This window comes from Dendrobates tinctorius, unplaced genomic scaffold (assembly GCF_039654945.1).
Source record: "Dendrobates tinctorius isolate UK_male_01 unplaced genomic scaffold, ASM3965494v1 ptg000104l, whole genome shotgun sequence".
Classification (NCBI taxonomy): domain Eukaryota; kingdom Metazoa; phylum Chordata; class Amphibia; order Anura; family Dendrobatidae; genus Dendrobates; species Dendrobates tinctorius.
In genome coordinates, this window is record NW_027361772.1 from 4,016,262 (window position 1) to 4,035,062 (window position 18,801).

The 18,801-nt window shown below is 46.6% G+C and overlaps 1 protein-coding gene across 1 annotated transcript in view; it reads right to left on the bottom strand.

Moving 5' to 3' along the window:
• Positions 1–16,185, bottom strand: part of TGOLN2 (trans-golgi network protein 2) — a 50,827-nt gene extending 34,642 nt beyond the window's left edge. The window contains exon 1 of the mRNA XM_073588611.1: positions 16,048–16,185. Within this exon, the coding sequence (XP_073444712.1) occupies positions 16,048–16,183 (136 nt within the window). The 5' untranslated portion in view covers positions 16,184–16,185. The remainder of the gene's footprint in view (positions 1–16,047) is intronic.
• Between the last annotated feature and the right edge of the window lie 2,616 nt (positions 16,186–18,801).

Sequence of the window (18,801 nt, forward strand, 5' to 3'; positions counted from 1 at the left end):
ATATTATACACATACACGTAGCCTAAAAGGCAAATTTTCTCAGTGATATTTATACACCCAGACTGCCATGGTGGGAGTAACCATACCCTATAGCTAGAGAGAGTAGTTTTCTCCCCATCACAGAGGGGGATTACCTACTGTGAGGCAATAGGACTATGGGTTCTCAACTCTAAGCGTCCAGGTTACAGATTCTTTATCTCAGGAGCCTGACTGCTGTAAAGGACAGTGTGTGTGGTATCCTCTGCCACCTGACGCAGCGCTGCTGTTTTGCCACAAGGTAATGAAAAAACAGTGTTCAAGAGCCGTGTTGCTCGAAACGCATATGGTTTCATTACACACCACCCCGTCATTGCTGTGCCATCTGAGATGTCTATTTTGTCATTTTGAATTTAAGGATCATCCAATAAAAATTTTTTAACTTTTAAATAAGCCCTGTGAGTGAGCTGGGTCCACTTCTATTTTCCCTATTGCCTTGGAGGCTGTGCAGCAGTGAGGAAGCCGCGCTCCTTCTTGTGCTTGGAATTATATCTCGGGGGTGAGCTGAATGTTCTCTTTTGTTTTTACAAAGGCAATGATGCAGTCCCTGGTAAACATAATACAACAGACTTATGTGACAAAAATCTGTCTACTGGATGTTGATCAAGGCAACTAGTCTGATTGCCGTATGTGGAGCTGGGAAAGATTCTCTCCTTCCACCTCATGGGATTTACTGCTCCCAGGACAGTAGTATGTCCTTTGTAGGATGAACCTAAAGATGTATATCTCCCTTTAAAGCTAATTATGCAAGAGACTTGCCCTTAGCACTCAAGGCAGTAGCTCCTTGAGAGTTCTGTTCCAGACGGAAGAAATGCTACTTTACTAGGGCAATTCAAGCATAGGTGTTTTTTTTGGGGTTTTTTTTTTGGCTAAGCTCGGATGCCAAGAATGAAGCAACAAAAGTTGGATCTGGGTCCAAACTGAAGAACTCTGGGCCTGAGACAAAACGTGAAGTGGTAGGCCAACAATACAGGGTGCGGCCATACAACAAGGCTCAAGTCAGATGGTCCAAGCCAGAGGCCCACAGCCAGCGGCACAAAGCCACAACACCCGAAGTACTATGAGGCACCATGAAGCACTATGAAACACTAGTGATACACCCTGAGGCACAGGGGCACCAAAGCACTATGATGCCATGTGATGCACCGAAGCATTATGACGTAATATGATGTATAGAGACGCTATGAAGCACTATGATGCAATATGATGCACGAAGGCTCTCTGAAACACTGATGCAATATGATGCATAAAGGTACTATGCTGCAATATGATGAGGGGGCACTGTGAAGCAGTATGATGCAACATGCACAGAGGCCTATGAAGCACTATGATGCAATATGATAACGAGTTACTGAGAAGTACTATGGTTCAATATGCAGAGGCACTATGAAGCACTATGCCATATGGTGCAACCTGATGTACTCAATATAATGCCTAGAGTCACTATGATGCAATATGACGTGCATAGGTATTATGATGCAATATGATGCACAAAGGCACTATGATAGAGGTACTATGATGCAATCTGGTGCAACGTGATGCACTTCATATAATGCATAGAGGCACTATGATGTAATATGTACAGAGGCATTATGATTCCATCTGATGCCCCGGGCACTATGGATGCAATATGATGCACTATGATGTAATACGATGCAGAGGCATCCTGAAGCAATATGATCCATAGAGGCACTCAATATAAAGCATAGAAGGACTATAATGCAATATGAAGCGTAGAGGCACTCAATATAGCGCATAGAGGCAATATGATGCATAGAGATACTCAGTGTGATGCTATGATATGCACAGAGACACTTCCATATAAAGCATATAAACACTATAATGCAATATGAAGCATAGAGGCAGTCAATGCATAGAAGCAACCTGATGCATAGAGATACTCAGTGCCATGCATAGAGGCACCCTGATGCAATATGATGCACAGAGGCCCTCAATATAAAACATAGAAGCACTCTAATGCGATATGAAGTATAGAGGCACCCAATATAATGCATAGAAGCAATATTGTGCACAGAGACACTCAATGTAACGCGTAGAGGCAGTATGATTTAATGTGATGTCCGGAGGCACTCAATATAAAGCATAGAAGCACTCTAATGCGATATGAAGTATAGAGGCACCCAATATAATGCATAGAAGCAATATTGTGCACAGAGACACTCAATGTAACGCGTAGAGGCAGTATGATTTAATATGATGTCCGGAGGCACTCAATATAAAGCATAGAAGCACTATAATGCAATATGGAGCACAGAGGCACTCAATATAGCACATAGAGGCAATATGATGCATAGAGATACCCAATATGATGCTATTATGCACGCCATATAAAGCATAAAAGCACTATAATGCAATATGAAGCATAGAGGCACTCAATGCATAGAAGCAACATGATGCATAGATAGATACTCAGTGCCATGCATAGAGGCACTATGATGCAATATGCTGCACAGGGGCCCTCAATATAAAACATAGAAGCACTCTAATGCGATATGAAGCATAGAGGTACCCAATATATTGCATAGAAGCCATATGGTGCAGAGAAACACTCAATGTAACGCATAGAGGCAGTCTGATGCAATTTGATGCACAGAGGCCCACAATATAAAGCATAGAAGTGCTATACTGCAATATGAAGCATAGAGGCTCAATATAATCTGTAGACCCAGCCGTTGCTCTCAATCCTGTTGAGTGGTGTGATTTTCTCTCTTTTCCTTTCCCTCTGTGTCTCTACGGCTAGGGCCATGAGCTGCCACTCTGAACGGAACATCTCATTTGTCAGACTGACCCCACCCAAAGGAGCTAATTACTGAGCTGCAGCTGGAGGGCCTTCAGGAAGACACTGTGCTGCATTAACCCCGTATCCTCCTATGGATGGAGTAGTTAAGTCAAACCATGAGATGTAACCTGGACATATGATGGCCTTATTATAGCCTAGAGGTCCAAGGCTTAGCTGCATATATGTGAACAAATACCTCATAACCTGAGCACCTTTCGGCACAAAGGCATGAGACTAGCATCCGTCCAGAGGCCTAGGCCATCAACAGCATTCCACTGTGCACTTACCTGTGCTGGTTCCATACCTGCTAGAAAACAGGAGGAGCTGGTAACGCCGACAGCCCACCATGGAGGGAAGCGGCGTCCAGTCAGGCATGCTGCATTACTGCCAATGATTTCCTCTCCTGTGCCCCACGAGATCCAGGAAACTCGCCTGTCTCGTTCTGCACAACCGCATTCTACAGTGAAACGCACGCCGACCTGCTCTGGCATCACCGGAGGAGTGACGCCTTCTTCTCCACCCGATTTCCGTAAGTAGCAGTGGCTTGCAGGCCGGTGTCAGAGCCGAGAGCCTTCACTGTGGGAGGAAGCAGCTCTACCCAGGAGCCTCGTCCGCACCCTGGTCTCTGTGGCTGAGGGACCCCCCTAGGAGGGTTTCAGCCCCGGGCTGCTTGACAGGGGGAAGGTTTGGCCCAGCCGCCTGATCCCCCTGGGCCCCGTCAAACGTTCACCTTCTATCTTCACTCCTACTGGAGCAACCTCTCCTACGACCGTCCCCTTTGGGACAGGAAAAACACTGGAGGGTGGAGGGACCTTTTAACCTCTCTGTGATCCTGTCCCGCTATAGGTCAAGGGAGGAATTCCTCCATGGTGCTGTCCGGAGGGACGAAATGGAAAGAATGTTTCCACCTTTGCATTTTGACCATTTGCAAACAGGTCCACATCTGGACTCCCCCATCTCGAAGTCAGAGACAAGAAGACCACTGAATCCAGGATGGACGTTTTTACTGCTGAGGAAGTCTGATTGGGTATTGTCTGGTCACTACAGATGAATCGCTGATATGGACAACAGATGTCTTTCTGCGCAGGAAAAAAGATCCTTGCCGTGATCAATTTTAGACTGGCGCATCTTGTGACTCCTTGATGTCGGACGTAGGCCACTGTGGTCATGTTGTCTGAATAGACGCGTACATGATGATCCCGGATAAGAGTTGATGCAGCTTTCAATGCCTTCACTGCTTTCAGCTCTCAGATTTGAGGAGCTGGAGCTGATGTCTGGGGGCCATAACCTTTGGAAGTAAGGTTCCTCTACAACTGCACCCCAGCCCCTTTGACTGACATCTGAAATGAGAGTCTTCAGGGGAAGCTGATCCCAGCTGACCCCCTTCTGGAGCTTTTGATAGTCTAGCCACCACGACAGGGCTGATTTCACGTGACCGGGAAGTGGAGTTCTCTTGTTCAGTGTATTCTGATGCACTTTCGCACACCAGAGTACATGGGACTGTAGGACACATGTATGGGCTTGGGCCCAAGAGACCGACTGGATACACGCAGTATGAGATCCTAGGACGGACATCGAATCCCTTAAGGTTGGAGACCTCCAGTCTCTGAACCTCAAGATCTTCTGGACGAGGTCGAGCTGACGATCCCTGGGTAAGAAGGATGTTCTCTTCTCAAAGTCCAAAAGATCTTCTAGGAATTTCTTCCTTGTGAAGGATCGAGATCAGACTTCGCCAAATTCGGTATCCAGTAAATGTACTTTAGAAATTCCAGGGTTTTCGCCACATCCAAATTCAGCTGAGGGATGGATGGCACGACGATGAGAAAGTCATCTAGATATGGGATAACGCAAACTCCCTGGCGTCTGATGAAGATCACTGCCTCAGCCATGATCTTGATAAATACCCTTTGTGCTGATGAGATGCCGAAGGGCAGGACATTGAACTGGAAGTGGTTGACCCGTTGTCTGTTGGAAACTGCAAATCTGAGGAACCTTCTGTGGTTCGGATGGATCGGCACATGATAATACGCGCGCTTGAGATCTATTGTAGCCATCACCCAGTTCAGTCCAATTAGTGGGATTGCTGTCTTGATTGATTCCATTTTGAATTGTCGGTATCCGATTATCTGGTTCAGGGGTTTTGGGTTTATGATAATGCTGTGTTTCCCTGAGGGTTTTGTTATAAAAAAAAAACGACGAGAATAGTAGCCTTTGCCTATATCCTGCTGTGGCACTGGAGAGATTAATTCCGACTGAAGCTGACCCTGCAGGTCTGATAGCAGGGACTCTCAGATGTGAAGGTTACAGGGAGGTAATTCTCAGGCAATGAGGGGGAGGACACTCGAATTCTAACCTCAGACCATCTCGAATAGTACGGAAAACCCATTGGTTTGTGGAGATGGATTGCCACTGGGTGAGGAAGTGTGAGAGTCGACCCCTGACTTGAGGGCAGTCATTGTTTGTCCGGGGTTTGCTAGGGGTGGGAAACTAGAATGTTTTTGGCCTTGCTACCCTTGGGGTAATGCCACCTCCGTGTTTTGCCCTTCCCCTTGAACTCCCTCTGTGAGGGCTGGTCATAGGGGTACGAAAAAAAACCCAAACGTTTCCTAGAATTTTTTTGCTCGAAGAGGGATTTCTTTTTATCCGTGGCTTTGTCTAGCATATCATCAAGGGCTGGGCCAAACACAGTGACCCTGAAAGGGAATAGCACAGAGTTTAGATTTGTAGGTAAAGTCGCCTCCCCATGACTTCAACCACAGTGTTCTCCTAGATGAATTGGAAAGGACTGCGGATCTTGCCACCACCCGGACAGACTCAGCCGAGGCATCAGCCAAAAACCCCGTTGCCTTTTGGAGGAAGGGAAGAGAATTGAGTATCTCCTCTCTAGAAGTACCTTGGGTTAGGTGATCTTCCAACGTGTGGAGCCACATAAAGATCTGGCAATGCACGAGGCGGCCACGTTTGTTTTAAGCAGATTGGTGGAGGTGTCCCATGATTTCCTTAGTAAGCTCTCGATCTTCCGGTCCATTGGATCTTTGAGCTGGGAAGAATCCTCAAAAGGGAAGGGCCGTCTTTTTGGCTACCCTGGACACCTGCACATCTACTTTAGGGATTTCCCATAGGGAACCATCACCATACAGGGGAAAGCAATTTTTTAACTCTGAGGGGACCCCAAGACTTTTTTCAGGGTGCCCCCATTCGTGTAGAAGGTTTTGCACATTTTCATGTACGGAAAACCTTTTCTGATCTTTGGGTTTTAGCCCCCCCCCACACACACACATTTCATCCTGTATGGGTGTATCTCACTTCCTCCTCCTCGACCCCCATGGTGCCTCTCACCATACTAATTAGCTCTTCCATATCTTCGGAAGAGAAGTAATACTTCTTGTTACCGGACATGGGTGTGGAGGTGGAACCCTCATTCTCCCAAATATCCTCTGAACCCAAGGTATGGATTCCCCCCCCCCCCCGAGTCAGTTTATACAGGTGCCCTCTTCCTTTTCTTAGGAGGAAGGGGTTGCGGCAATGGGCCCTGGGAAAATGTAGCCATGGAGGATTGAACCTCCTGTTTAATGAGGGTCTTGATGATGCTATCCAGGAGTGAGGGCTGTTCAGTACGCAACACCTCGTCCGTGCAGAGCTGGCAAAGCTTTTTCCTGTATGCAGAGGGAAGCCTGGAGGCACATATCCTACACTTGTGGCTGGGCATCTTATCCTTTTTTATGGCAGGGACCTTTTCTCCCTAACAAGAGAAAGAGAAGGTATACTTTTTCCCCAAAATTTTTGGGGAAAGTGGGGGTGCGTCTTATGGTCGCAATATACTTACATCCGTCCATGGCTGGTGCAGGGCTCTGTGGTGCGGTAGTGGCAGCGGGCTGTGCTCCGGTGCAGGGGTAGCGGCTCTCTGTGCTCTGTGGGGGGCTCCGCCGGCATTTCCTCAAAGCCCGGAGTCCCCCGCACATCTGTTGCTGGCTGCTGCCATGTTGCGGTGGCCTCCGGGAACATGGACGCCGGGAAGATGGCCGCCGGTCTGGGGACGGTGCATGCGCAGGTTCAGATCTCGTCCCGAGATCTTGGGAGACGAGATTCAAATCTCGGCAACGAGATCTCGTGACGAGATCTGAACCTGCGCATGCGCCGTCCATGTTCCCGGCGTACATGTTCCCGGAGGCCACCGCAACATGGCAGCAGCCAGCAAGGGATGCGCGGGGGCCTCCGGGCTTCGAGGAAATGCCGGCGGAGCCGCCGCCCCTGCACCGGAGCACAGCCCACCACCCTCACCCCAGGACAGCCGACCCAGCCCAGGACAGCCGACCCAGCATGGAGCACTGAATGACTCCTGTGACGGATCCCTTCCCAGGTAAGCTGAATTCGGACTGTAAGACGGACCCCCATTTGACACATTACTTTTTTCCCTATTTTCCTTCTGAAAATTGGGTGCGTCTTATAGTCAGAAAAATACGGTAACCTGTAGGTTATGATGTCTGGATAGCAAGGGACCATCACTACTACTCACAGCAGGAGGGTGAATGCTGGGCTCTGCAGACACAGATAAAGAGGGTTTGTCGCCGTCTATGGTCAGTCTGTCCAGTCACAGGGGAACATAGACAATGCGCCTTAACTGGCGGCTCCCTCACCCAGGGTTTAAATAAACCGTGGTCTACAGCTGGCTCTGTGCTCCCCCTCCCCCCCCCGGGTCCAACGGGGGGGGGGGGGGGACTCCAAGGTACACGCCAAGTGTGCAGCTCGGTTTCGGAGGGCGCCAGCATCTGCCGGCCACGCGTGCGTTCCAGTGTGGACGCACAGGAAGTAAACCGGACGTTCGGCCTGGCGCCACTTCCGGTGCGCGTGGACTCCGTATTCCGCAGCCCAGAGGGAGGAGGATGCCGGGGAGCTACAGGAGGATCCCGGACGCACCTCACCACCCCGCTTTACCCCCCGAGGGAGCGCAGGAGAGGTCCCGAGTCGCACGGATAGTGGCGAAGGGAGCAGCCCACAGAGGAGAAGAGCAGAGGGCCGACCTCGGCTGCCCGGCATGATAGGCGAGATGTAGGGTGCTCCAGATCGTCGGCCACAGCAGCATCATTAGAACCTCTTCATGCCCCATAGGGGACAGGAAAAACACTGGAGGTTGTAGGAAGGGGAGGGGTATTTAACCTCTTTTGTATTTCCTGTCCCCCTTTAGGGTGGGGAGACATCCTCCGATGCTGCTGTCGTGGAAGGTGACTGGAGAAAACAGAACTTCGGATTCCAAGGCTATCTGTTCTTCTGGAGAGGACAATGAGGAAGTCAGGGCAAACCTTGTTCGAGGAACTAAATGGAATTCTATCGACAAGCCCGTTTCCACCAGGCTGAGAATCCAGTTGCTTCTGGATATTTTTTCCCCAGGCAGAAAAAAAAAGGGGAAGAGCCTTCCCCCCCACCCAGAGACAGGAGTCGCTGGGAAGATTTTTTGCCTTTATGGGAGTGAGCTCCAAACAGAAAGCCTCTATTTTTTTTTTTTTTTATTCGATCCTCCTAACTAAGCTAATTTCTGGGAAATCTTCTCAGGTTAAACCTTCTCCTCTGAAAGGACTTTTTATAGGACTGAATGGACAGATCTAGAAATTCTTCTTTGCAGTCACCTGCCTTCTGCAGAAGATCGTCCAGGGCAGTACCAAACAACTATTCGCCCTCACATGGAATCCAGCATAACTTTGATTTTGCCTGAATGTCCCCCGGCCAGCATTTCAGCCAGAAATCCCAGTGGGCTGCAATGGAAAGTGCCGCTGATCTGACTGCCAGTCTAACCATATCAGCTGAGGCATCGGCGAGGAACGCTGCTGCCCCACCGCATTAATGGAATCGTGGCTTAAACATTGTCCTGAGCCACCTTATTTTTAAGTTGATCTTCTAAACAATCCAACCAGACGATCAAAGACCTCGCCGTACATGTCACCGCAACAGCTGGTTTCAAAGACCCGCCTGAAGCTTCCCAGGTATCACTGAGAAAACGATCAGCACGATAGTGCCCCAGTGACTGGAAGCGAACGGCAGCAGAAACCATATATTTTCCCCATTTAGTTGCACATGACAGTATCCATCTGCAGGTCACCACTATCACTGCAAGTATATACTTTTTCGCTGACAGATTTCCTTTAAAAGGTGTAGACTTAGAGTTCAAGCCTGCAGTCAATTAATGTCACTGCAGACTCATGAATCCTCAGTGTGCACGCTGCTAGAAGTCTCCATTGTTGGGGTGGGTCGGGTGTGTGACAGCAAGTATGGAATTTGCATCACATGTCGGCTAGACGAATGTGACCTCGCTCAATACAACGGAAAGGAGGTCAGATCCGTGTAGTGGCAATGTGGCCGGAAATATGCAAATGGCATACTTCTGGCAGTCCCTGCTGTGAGGATTCAAAAGTTTGCAGTCACAGAGTCACTGCAGACTTGAACTAGAAGCCTGGACAAGCCCTTTTAAGCAACTAATATATTTCTTTAAGTCCCCATTGCACAGCTTGTTAACAGCCTGTATGAGTGCATCATCTAGTGTAAACTAAGGACGACTGTCTGGGGACCGAGCGATCCTATTTCTGACTGCGTTGCTGTATGGTCGATCAGAACTTTTTCGGTGCAGATGTCTGTAGATCTGTCTCTAAGGATCGGCAGAACACTCTGCTCACCCGAGACATCAATGGCCACACGACTATGAAATAGGATCATGTGCCCTTGGCTTGCCTGTGGTGGTCAGACTCTCAGCCGCTTCAATACTGTAGACAGCTACTTCATTATTTGGCTAATTAAACATTTTAGAAGGGAGGAGAAGACCTATAACAACAGCAGTGCACACCATGAAAACTGGTTCACTGAAACACACACATTTACATGTACAAACCTGGTAGTTTTAAATTAACCTCTCAACATCCAGGCCTGCTTACACCATAAATCTGTCACCCTTTTGAGCTTTGTGAGTTAATAAAATGGGCACACAGGTTGTATACAGGTGAAATTAGTCATGCCTGTATGCCTCCTGGATGTGGCCTTTTCATCTTTTATACGTTCGCTCTTCCAGGCTATGGGACGTACACTACAGGTTCTCTCCTCTCCTCCCTTTCACATTCTTCCGGCCGTCACTCCTCTGCTCTGTTCCGCCCTTCTGATGGCGCTGTCTTAATATATTATCCATAGTTTGGGTCATTACTGATGCAGCAATATCAGATATTTGTAGCCATGTTTCTTTTTCCATACATTAGGAAAAAAAAAAATGTTTTATGGTGGATTTATTATTGCCACTCTTGGAAAGTTTCTATGAGCTTAATCTAGTACACTGAAATAATTCTGTGTTGTGCCCAGGGCTGTGGAGTCGGTAAGCCAAACCTGTGACTCCGACTCCACAACTCCGACTCCAACATATATTGCTTATATTTAAGTGAAAAATGTATTGTAGTACAATGTGAACATCAGACATTTAATCATTTTTATGATGCAATAATCAAGACATTTAGATAGAACATAATATATATTTATTGGAATACAACTTTAGAACACAAACTGCAATAAATTGTAAATATGTAATACACTATGTAATATCGATTACATATTTATAGTATATATATATAAAAAAACACTATGTAATAAACTATGTAAGTGCCAAAAAACAGTTTTCAACAAAAACATACTAAATAACATTTGTGCAGTGTATGAATTTGTTCTAAGAAATAGAATTGCCTCCATCAGATCCTCCTTCATAGATGACCTCAAATCTGACCTAATAATTTTAAGGCTAGAGAACAACCTCTCTACACTAACTTGGGTTGGAGGCAAAGCCGTAACCACATGGGCAGCATCTCTAACAATTTCCAAGTATAAAGGAATTGCCTTGTGCACAGTCAGTTTTGATGAACGGTTGAATTTTTCTTTTTCTTTGACAGCAAGTGAAACATGTTGCTGAAATATGGTCAGTCTGCTTGCTATAGGAGACGGAGTGAAATCTTTTTCCTTGCAGCAACGCTTTGCCTGCTCCATATCATCCAAATACTTGTCAAAGTCAAACTCCTCATCTGATAGGGATGAAGATATGGCAGAAGTAGCACTGTCAGGACCAGAGTCCTCTTGCGCCTGGCAGTCCTCCTGTAGGCCACTCTTCCTAACTGCTACCTCAGTCAGAGCTTCTTTTCCTTTAGTAAGCTGTTAATCATCAAGCAATATACGATGACTTGGGTCCACATAAACAGCTGCCAGAAAAATTTTATTTTCCAATAGCTGTGTCTCTCCGTTTCATTGAAGCAGAAATGCCATCTGCGATTAAACCTCCTCTTTGGGACAGGCAAAAAAAGCAAGTTCTTCCACTCCCTTATGAAAATGCCAGTAGTTAAATCCTCAGCTTGTAATTTTTTAGTCACGGTAAATAGGTGATTAAGCAATTCCTTCAATTCAGCCACCTGTGTCCATTGACCGTCATTTAGGGTTACCTGAGGGTTCGCCATATCTATAAGAAACAATTTTAGCCAGGATCAAAACTGGGGGGGGCAGAACCTCATACTGCACACCTCAGCTGCTGCAGAACCTTATACTGCACACCCCTACACTTGAAAATAAAGCCTGCACCTTAAGATGTGGTGAATGCAGTCTATTTATTCCAACTATCAATTGATGTGTTACTGAAGACGAGCAATGCCTGTCCTGGGCGTCCTTTTGGGCAGCTATGAGGTGTACCTGACTGGTGTTAAAAAAAAAAAAAAGGAGTGTTAGGGTACCGTTACACTTAGCAATTGCCCAGCGATCCCAACAACGATATGGATTGCTGGTGCATCGCTATGTGGTCGCTAGTAAGCTGCCACACAGGCAGATCTCACCAGCGACATAGCAGGGGTCGCTACTTACCTGTCAGACGCGGCGATCCTGACGTCCTCCCGCCCGCGTCGCTCGTCGGCGCCACAGGAAGCTGACGACGAGAAATGGTCCAGGACGTTCTCGCGCGACCAGCGGTTGGAGGTATCAGACATAGCAATATCGCTATAACTTCACAAAATCGGTGACGTTACAGCGATATTGCTAGCGATATCGCTATGTGTAACGGGGGCTTTCATTCTTTTTGGTACAGATAACATATGGATAGACCGATATGGATAAATGGATAGATAGCAAAAGCAGATTAGAAATCTGCTCTATTTAAAACATTATCTATGAGCTCAAAAACCTTTCAGGTGATGCGGTTTTTTTAAAGCTGATCTGCTTTTGCAGCTGAAAAACGTATCCTCAAAAAAACGCAGAAAACACGCTGTGTGTGAATGTAGCCTTAGATCAGGAGTAGAACAGCCATTTATAGGACATTTCATAACTTTCCCAAATTCCTATGAAAAAATATTCAGCACATTCTGCATTGAACTACTGTACCCAATTTATTATATATTTTAGGAGTTGGAGTCAGACCATTTTATACCGACTCCACAGCCCTGGTTGTGCCTGCCAGTATAAAGCAGATGGACATCCGGTTAGGCCCTGAAAGGTGTAAGTAAGACGGTAGACCAGGGGGCCACTATTAGGCCACGACAACCCATCTGCACCCTTCAAAATGCTGGTTCATAAGGTGATTGCATTGTTTACGCCAGGAAAAATATCATCATCAGTACATCTCCTGGTGTGCACAGAGGAGGTGCTGATACCTTGATATTGTATATAGGGAGGGAACAGTCATATCGGTCTCCTCATCAGGCTGTGTAAGCGACCAGTCCATCATCCCGTGTACATCGATGGCCAGATATCGGCAGGTCAAAGTGCAACACTAGACAATACACAAGTGAATCCGCGTTTGTTTATGATAGGACAGACCGATGGCTAGTACGATCAACAGGTCTCTACACGTCATAAGCGGCACAGTCCCTGTGTACACAGACTGATGAACAATGGGCGGCCCAAACTATGGCAAATAACATCATTCTGCCCCCCTCATGTTATCAGCAACACATCTCCAGGTCACAAGACAATGTGCGGCCAATAAAAAAAAAAACAAGAACGTCACCACCGGTCAAATCAGCATTTTTGTATGGAGCTGTGTGATTGCCGGCACCTTTACATCGGTGGATAGTTGGGTATGAATGTTCTCACAAACAATCACTCGTCACCATAAAGCTCATTCCTCAAGAGACAGGCTGACATTTTACTATCCTCTGATTTACTTCCCTTCTCTGGTGTCTTCTGCCACACTATACTATGTATTTACACAGGCATCCACTTTTTTGTTGGACCCGTGAAGTGGGGTGGAGCAGATACTACTAGATGTGTAGGATCATATCATAGGTCAGTAATTCAACCTCCTTACATGTCCAAGACCGTCTTTTTTTTTTTTTTTTTTTTTTTTTTTAATACGTCTCATTGAATATATAAATCGGAAGACAGGTCAGTTCCATCAAATGTTGTATTATTGAATATTCTTCCCAAGAAGTATGCCAAGCAGGGAAGATTATGGCGCTAATACGGCACAATATCATCTCATGGAGGTCTATAATACATGATCCTAATGAAGAGTCACAAATGACGTGAGACTCCTCTCCTTCACTTTCATCAGCGCTACTACCAATGCTTCCCTGGGCCTCCACTAGTCTCACCTTCCTGTTACACAGGAATAAACTGCTTGTCCAATCACTGGCTGAGGCGTGTCACCACCGTGGCCAGTGATTGGATAAGTGGCATTTTCTGTGTCTCAAGAGGGACCAGAAAGTAGAGACCAGCGGAGACTGAGGCCATGTGCACACGCTGCGGATTCACCAGCGGATTTTTCCGTGCGGATCCGCAGGTAAAACCGCAAGTAAATTGACCTGCGGATTGGCCAGCGGTTTTCCCCTGCGGTTTGACACCTGGACAATGGAATAGGTGGCAAACCGCAGCAGAATCCGCAGAAAGAATTGGCATGTCAATTCTTACTGCGGATTTAAAACCGCAGCTTTTCCGCAGTGAAAAAACCGCAGCGTGTGCACAGCGGATTGTAAATCCCATAAACTTACATGGTACTGTACACTGTCTGCAGAACTGCTGCAGATCCGCAGCATGTGCACATACCCTCAGGGAAGCATTGGAACAGGAGTGAGAAGAGGAAAGGTGAGGTGTTACGGTAATTTTTTTTTTGTTTTTTTATGACAGTTTGACACCCTCCCCCCCTCCAAAAAAAATAAAATGGATTTTACAACCTCCTTAAGAGTGTAGTATATGTCCTAACTTATGGAGGTCTGTTAGAACACAAGAAGTCGGATATAGTTTTGCATTTTTGAGGACAATTTTTTTTTGTGAAAATTCTACTTTACATTTGAATAGTAAAAAAGTTTCCATAAAAATGCAAAGTACCGACACACAAATACATACAGTGGGGGGCAAGAGACTGAGGAGACCCCACAATAAATAGAGTAGTACTATATAAACACTACCCGAGCTGAATGAAAGATTTACCAGATCGTATAATTAGAATAAGGGTAAGTTCACACTAGGTGTTTTTTCAGCGTTTTTTTCTGCAGCAAAACCATCTCTTGGCAGGAAAGAAGCTGCAGGAAAAAAAACAACTGTTTTTGATGTGTTTCTTTCTGCAGGTTTCACATGCTAGATTTGTCTCTTTCTTACGCATGCTTAAAAGGGAATCTGTCACCCATTTTTAGTGGTATCATGTAAAGATATCACCCAATTGTGCATTCCATAAGGATTCTATTAGGGCTTTTGACTCCCCCTGACCTTTGATGCATAAATACTTTTATCTTGTTGGGGATGTATGGAAATTGCCGCGGTCCGGTTCGATGGCCGTGGCTTACTCGCCTTCTCCCCCCCCCCCCCCCTCGGCTTGCTGAACGTAATCTTCATCTGTGAATATCACAGATAACGTTTTCCGTGCTTGCGCATTGTAAAGGCCTCCGGCGCCTGCGCAGTATGCTTTGCACAATTGGGTGATATGGATATCACTAAAAATGGGTGACAGATTCCCTTTAAAAAGCGTTGGAAAAAAAAAAAAAAAGTCCTATTCTATAGAGTCCGGTTATGGCACAGTACTTTGGATTTTTATAGAAACTTTCCTATTCAATAAAATATATTTTTTACATTTACTGAGATGTCTTTAGTTCGGGCATTTTTCTTCTTTAGGATTCACGTTCAGCTTATAGAGCCTTTTGGGCCAGCGTTCCCACACCAGGGGTTATTTTGCAGTTTGATATTTCGGGTTTTTACTTAGCGCACTGTGTGGGGAATATGTGGCTGAAGACTTCCAAAACAGGTTTCAAGACAAAAATAAAGAGCAATTTTCATTTTGTGCAACATTTATGAGCCACGAGCCCCATTCAATAAAGGATCTGGCCCGCACACACACACAAAAAAAAAAAAAAAAAAAAAAAGGAAATGAACACAGCAAGACAAAAAGAAAAAAAAATTACTTATAGTTATTGGCCTGTACCTAACATCCCCTTTTAAGTTAAAGTTACGCCATTTGTAAAATAAAACCAGTCACCGGTCCAGCGAGGTCAGAGCCACGTAACAGGTCAGACCACGAGCGTCCCACATTTAGTCAGCGGAGCGATCCTTCCACTTGTCCGACATTTGTCTGAGGGAGCGGTCCAATAGCAGCTGCCGACCGGCTGCAGCGCTCACATGGTATAACCGTGTCCGCCGCCGACCGGCTGCAGCGCTCACATGGTATAACCGAGTCTGCCGTTGATCGGCTGCAGCGCTCACATGGTATAACCGAGTCTGCCGTTGATCGGCTGCAGCGCTCACATGGTATAACCGAGTCTGCCGTTGATCGGCTGCAGCGCTCACATGGTATACAGTGTCCGCCGCCGTGGGAAACCTGGCACAGTCAGAACGGCGCTGATACAGGAGGACAGCGCATGTTACTTTATCTAAAAGGAAGTGAACAACCCCTTTAAAAAATGCAAATGATGTTAAACAGATTTACATTAGGGGAGATTGCTACACTAAAGGCCGCCCCGGCTCCTCCATCATGCCGCCATCTGACCCTAGCAGGGGCAGTGCACACACAGTGACCCCCATTATAAAGCTGCCCCAATACACCCGGACTGCAACACCTACACTGGCCATATAGAATAGTCTGCATTACAGCCGCCATATTAGTGCACGGCCTCTGCACACAGACAGTGACCACTAGGTGACAGGGACCCCAGACCGGAAGTGCCCGCAGGTATCCCGCCCCTCCGTCAGTCACTGCAGTAATAGAGATAACGGCTGTTACTTCTCACCCCGGCCCGGAGACACGGCCGCCGCCAGCAGCACGGACAGGAGCAGCACGTAACACACACGAGCAGCCATCGCTGTGCAATCTTCTATGACACTTCCTGTTAATCTTCCGGCTTCCGGTGAAATACACGCCGCCATGTTGGTCCACCCTAAAGTGGGAGGTGAATAAAGATGGCCGCTTCATTAACAAAGTGTTTTCGGCCGCCATCTTCTGGTGGAGCGTGAAACTGTTTCAGAAATGTGAAATTGTAGTAAAGTGATTTCCACAGTACAATCTGTGACTTCGAATTTCCTCATGGACTTACATTTGGGAGATATTACGTTTCTAGATCCAGAATGCTGCTTGAGAGCAGGGATCTAGAGTCTTTCCGCAAAACTACTGAGTAGGCATCTGTTTTTACTCTACCTTTGTAATCAACCATATCTGTATTCTCGGGACATGGATACGGTTGATGTTAGGACATACCACTGACCTCCGGAGACAGCAGGACAGCTCCCCAAATTTGAGATTGTCCCTCTGGATTCAGGAGGAAGGTATCGGCATCTGCCTGTAACAGCAACAGATGGACAAGCTCCGGTCACTGCTGTTAATCATTCAGCTGCTGTCAATCATTTAAATGGCACGATTGCTAGTGCGCTTATAGAATTGCAGGTAAGCAGGATGCAGTGACGAGCAGGAGGCAGAGCAAGAGTTAAAGCATTTATTACAGTGGATACTCCACGCAGGGAGAGTAAGAATTAAGCGGGGAGCCATACTGGGTATTGTGTCAGGGTAAGAACAATGGTTTATGAAAGAGGTAAACCTATCAGTCTGATGTCTGATGGTTTCTGGGCTGTGGAAACTTGAAATCCAACGGTGGCGCCACAAGTGATGCGTGAAGTCTCTGGCCTGATCCTGAACAAAGTTGAGGCACTGTCTCCCGACAGAAGCGGCGTATCCTGGCTCTCCTAGGCAAGGTCCTGTGTTCCCGGGGCAACGTCCGTGATGTGAAGTAGTCTGTGGTGCCGCCGGAGTGTGACTCAGTTCGGAGGCGGAGGTGAAGCTACCCGGCTCTGTATGATTCACCGGGACAGACTTAGGCTGCGCGTTCGCGGCAGTCAGCGGAACGGTGCGGGACGAATTCTCGGTGACGGGTGAGCGGGCACACAGATTTACGTTGCTCACAGTCAATGTGCGTGTGGGCTGGGGAGTTGCATGTTCCTTCATGGACAGTGAATCCAGCTTCCCTTTTATCCCTGACACGCCCCCTACAGTTGAGTGCAAAGGTCTGTTCAGGCCAGAAAGCTTTCCCCCCTGCAACAATGGTGACAGCCCCGATAGTTCCGGAACCAACGCGAGAGAGGTACCACCGGCCTGGTCCATCTTCCTACACGCTCTTGAGGATGGCTGCGTCTTACATCACCACAGCCTCCATGAACATGTGCAGTGCGCTGGTAAAGCTGCGGTGTGTACACCGGCTTACAATACATTGTCAGGGAGGCAAAGATCCGGCGGTGATGCCACGTTTGCAAATCATGTACTGTAACTGACTCTCAGGCTGAGGTCACATGGCTGATGATTCTCTCATGGGAATTGGGCCAATTATGTAAACAATCTCAGATCAAACGCTTGTCAGAATTTGATCCGAGTGTCAGTGCACCGTGCTCCGATTTTCTTGCAATAGAGAATGGCAGCACAAGTGTGGAAATGGAGAACATAATTTCTCCATTGTCTGTGTCCGTGGTGCAGTCCGATGTTTCTTACGCACCCATAGACTTGTATGGGTGCCCGTGAGCCGATTCTCGCAGCCACTCGCAGCATGCTAGATCGGCATGAGAAAATAATCGCAGATCTGCACCGTCCCATAGTATTGGACAAAGTGCCATACAATAAAACATCTCATAGCACTCGACCATGTTTTACGCTCGTGAGCGAGACCTCACAGGAAGGTATTAACAGGATTAGTGGGACAATTAATCTGGGAGAAGAAAATGATCCCTAGACGATTCACCTGCTGATTTGCATATCTCTGACCAAATTAAATAAATGATTTTCTGGAAATGTATTAAACGGAAAACAAAAGAAAGGGGATTGTTGGAAGCAGTAAAAAAAAAAAAAAAAGGTGAAACTATCAGGTTACTACATTCACAAGAGCTGTATCTGGTCAGTATTTTACCTCAGTATTTGTAAGCCATAACCAGGAGTGGGTGATAAATCCAGACGTGGTGATGTGTTTCTATTAGACTTTTCCTCTGATTGTTTCACTCCTGGTTTTGGCTTACAGATACTGAGGTAAAATACTGACCAAGTACTGACCGTGTGAGCGTGGCCTTAATCTCTTATGGAAATAAAGAATCTTCCCTCCTATTGATATCAGAGAGCACAAGTGACCACTTTAGACCACACAATCTAATATATCATATCTAATATACCAATAATACCACATACAAGGGACACACACCGACACGCCATGGCAGACCACATATTATCACCACAGTGACTGAATGTTACCACATACACGGGTTACATGCCACCACAACATGGCCAGACCACATATTACCACCACATAGTGACCAAATATTACCACCATACTTATCATTAAGAAAAACCACAGTACTAACAATAATTTTGCCACCAGCGACATTATACACAGGAGCTCTGTATATAACATATACTGTACAGGTAATACAGTGATCACCAGTGACATTATACACAGGAGCTCTGTATATAACATATACTGTACAGGTAATACAGTGATCACCAGTGACATTATACA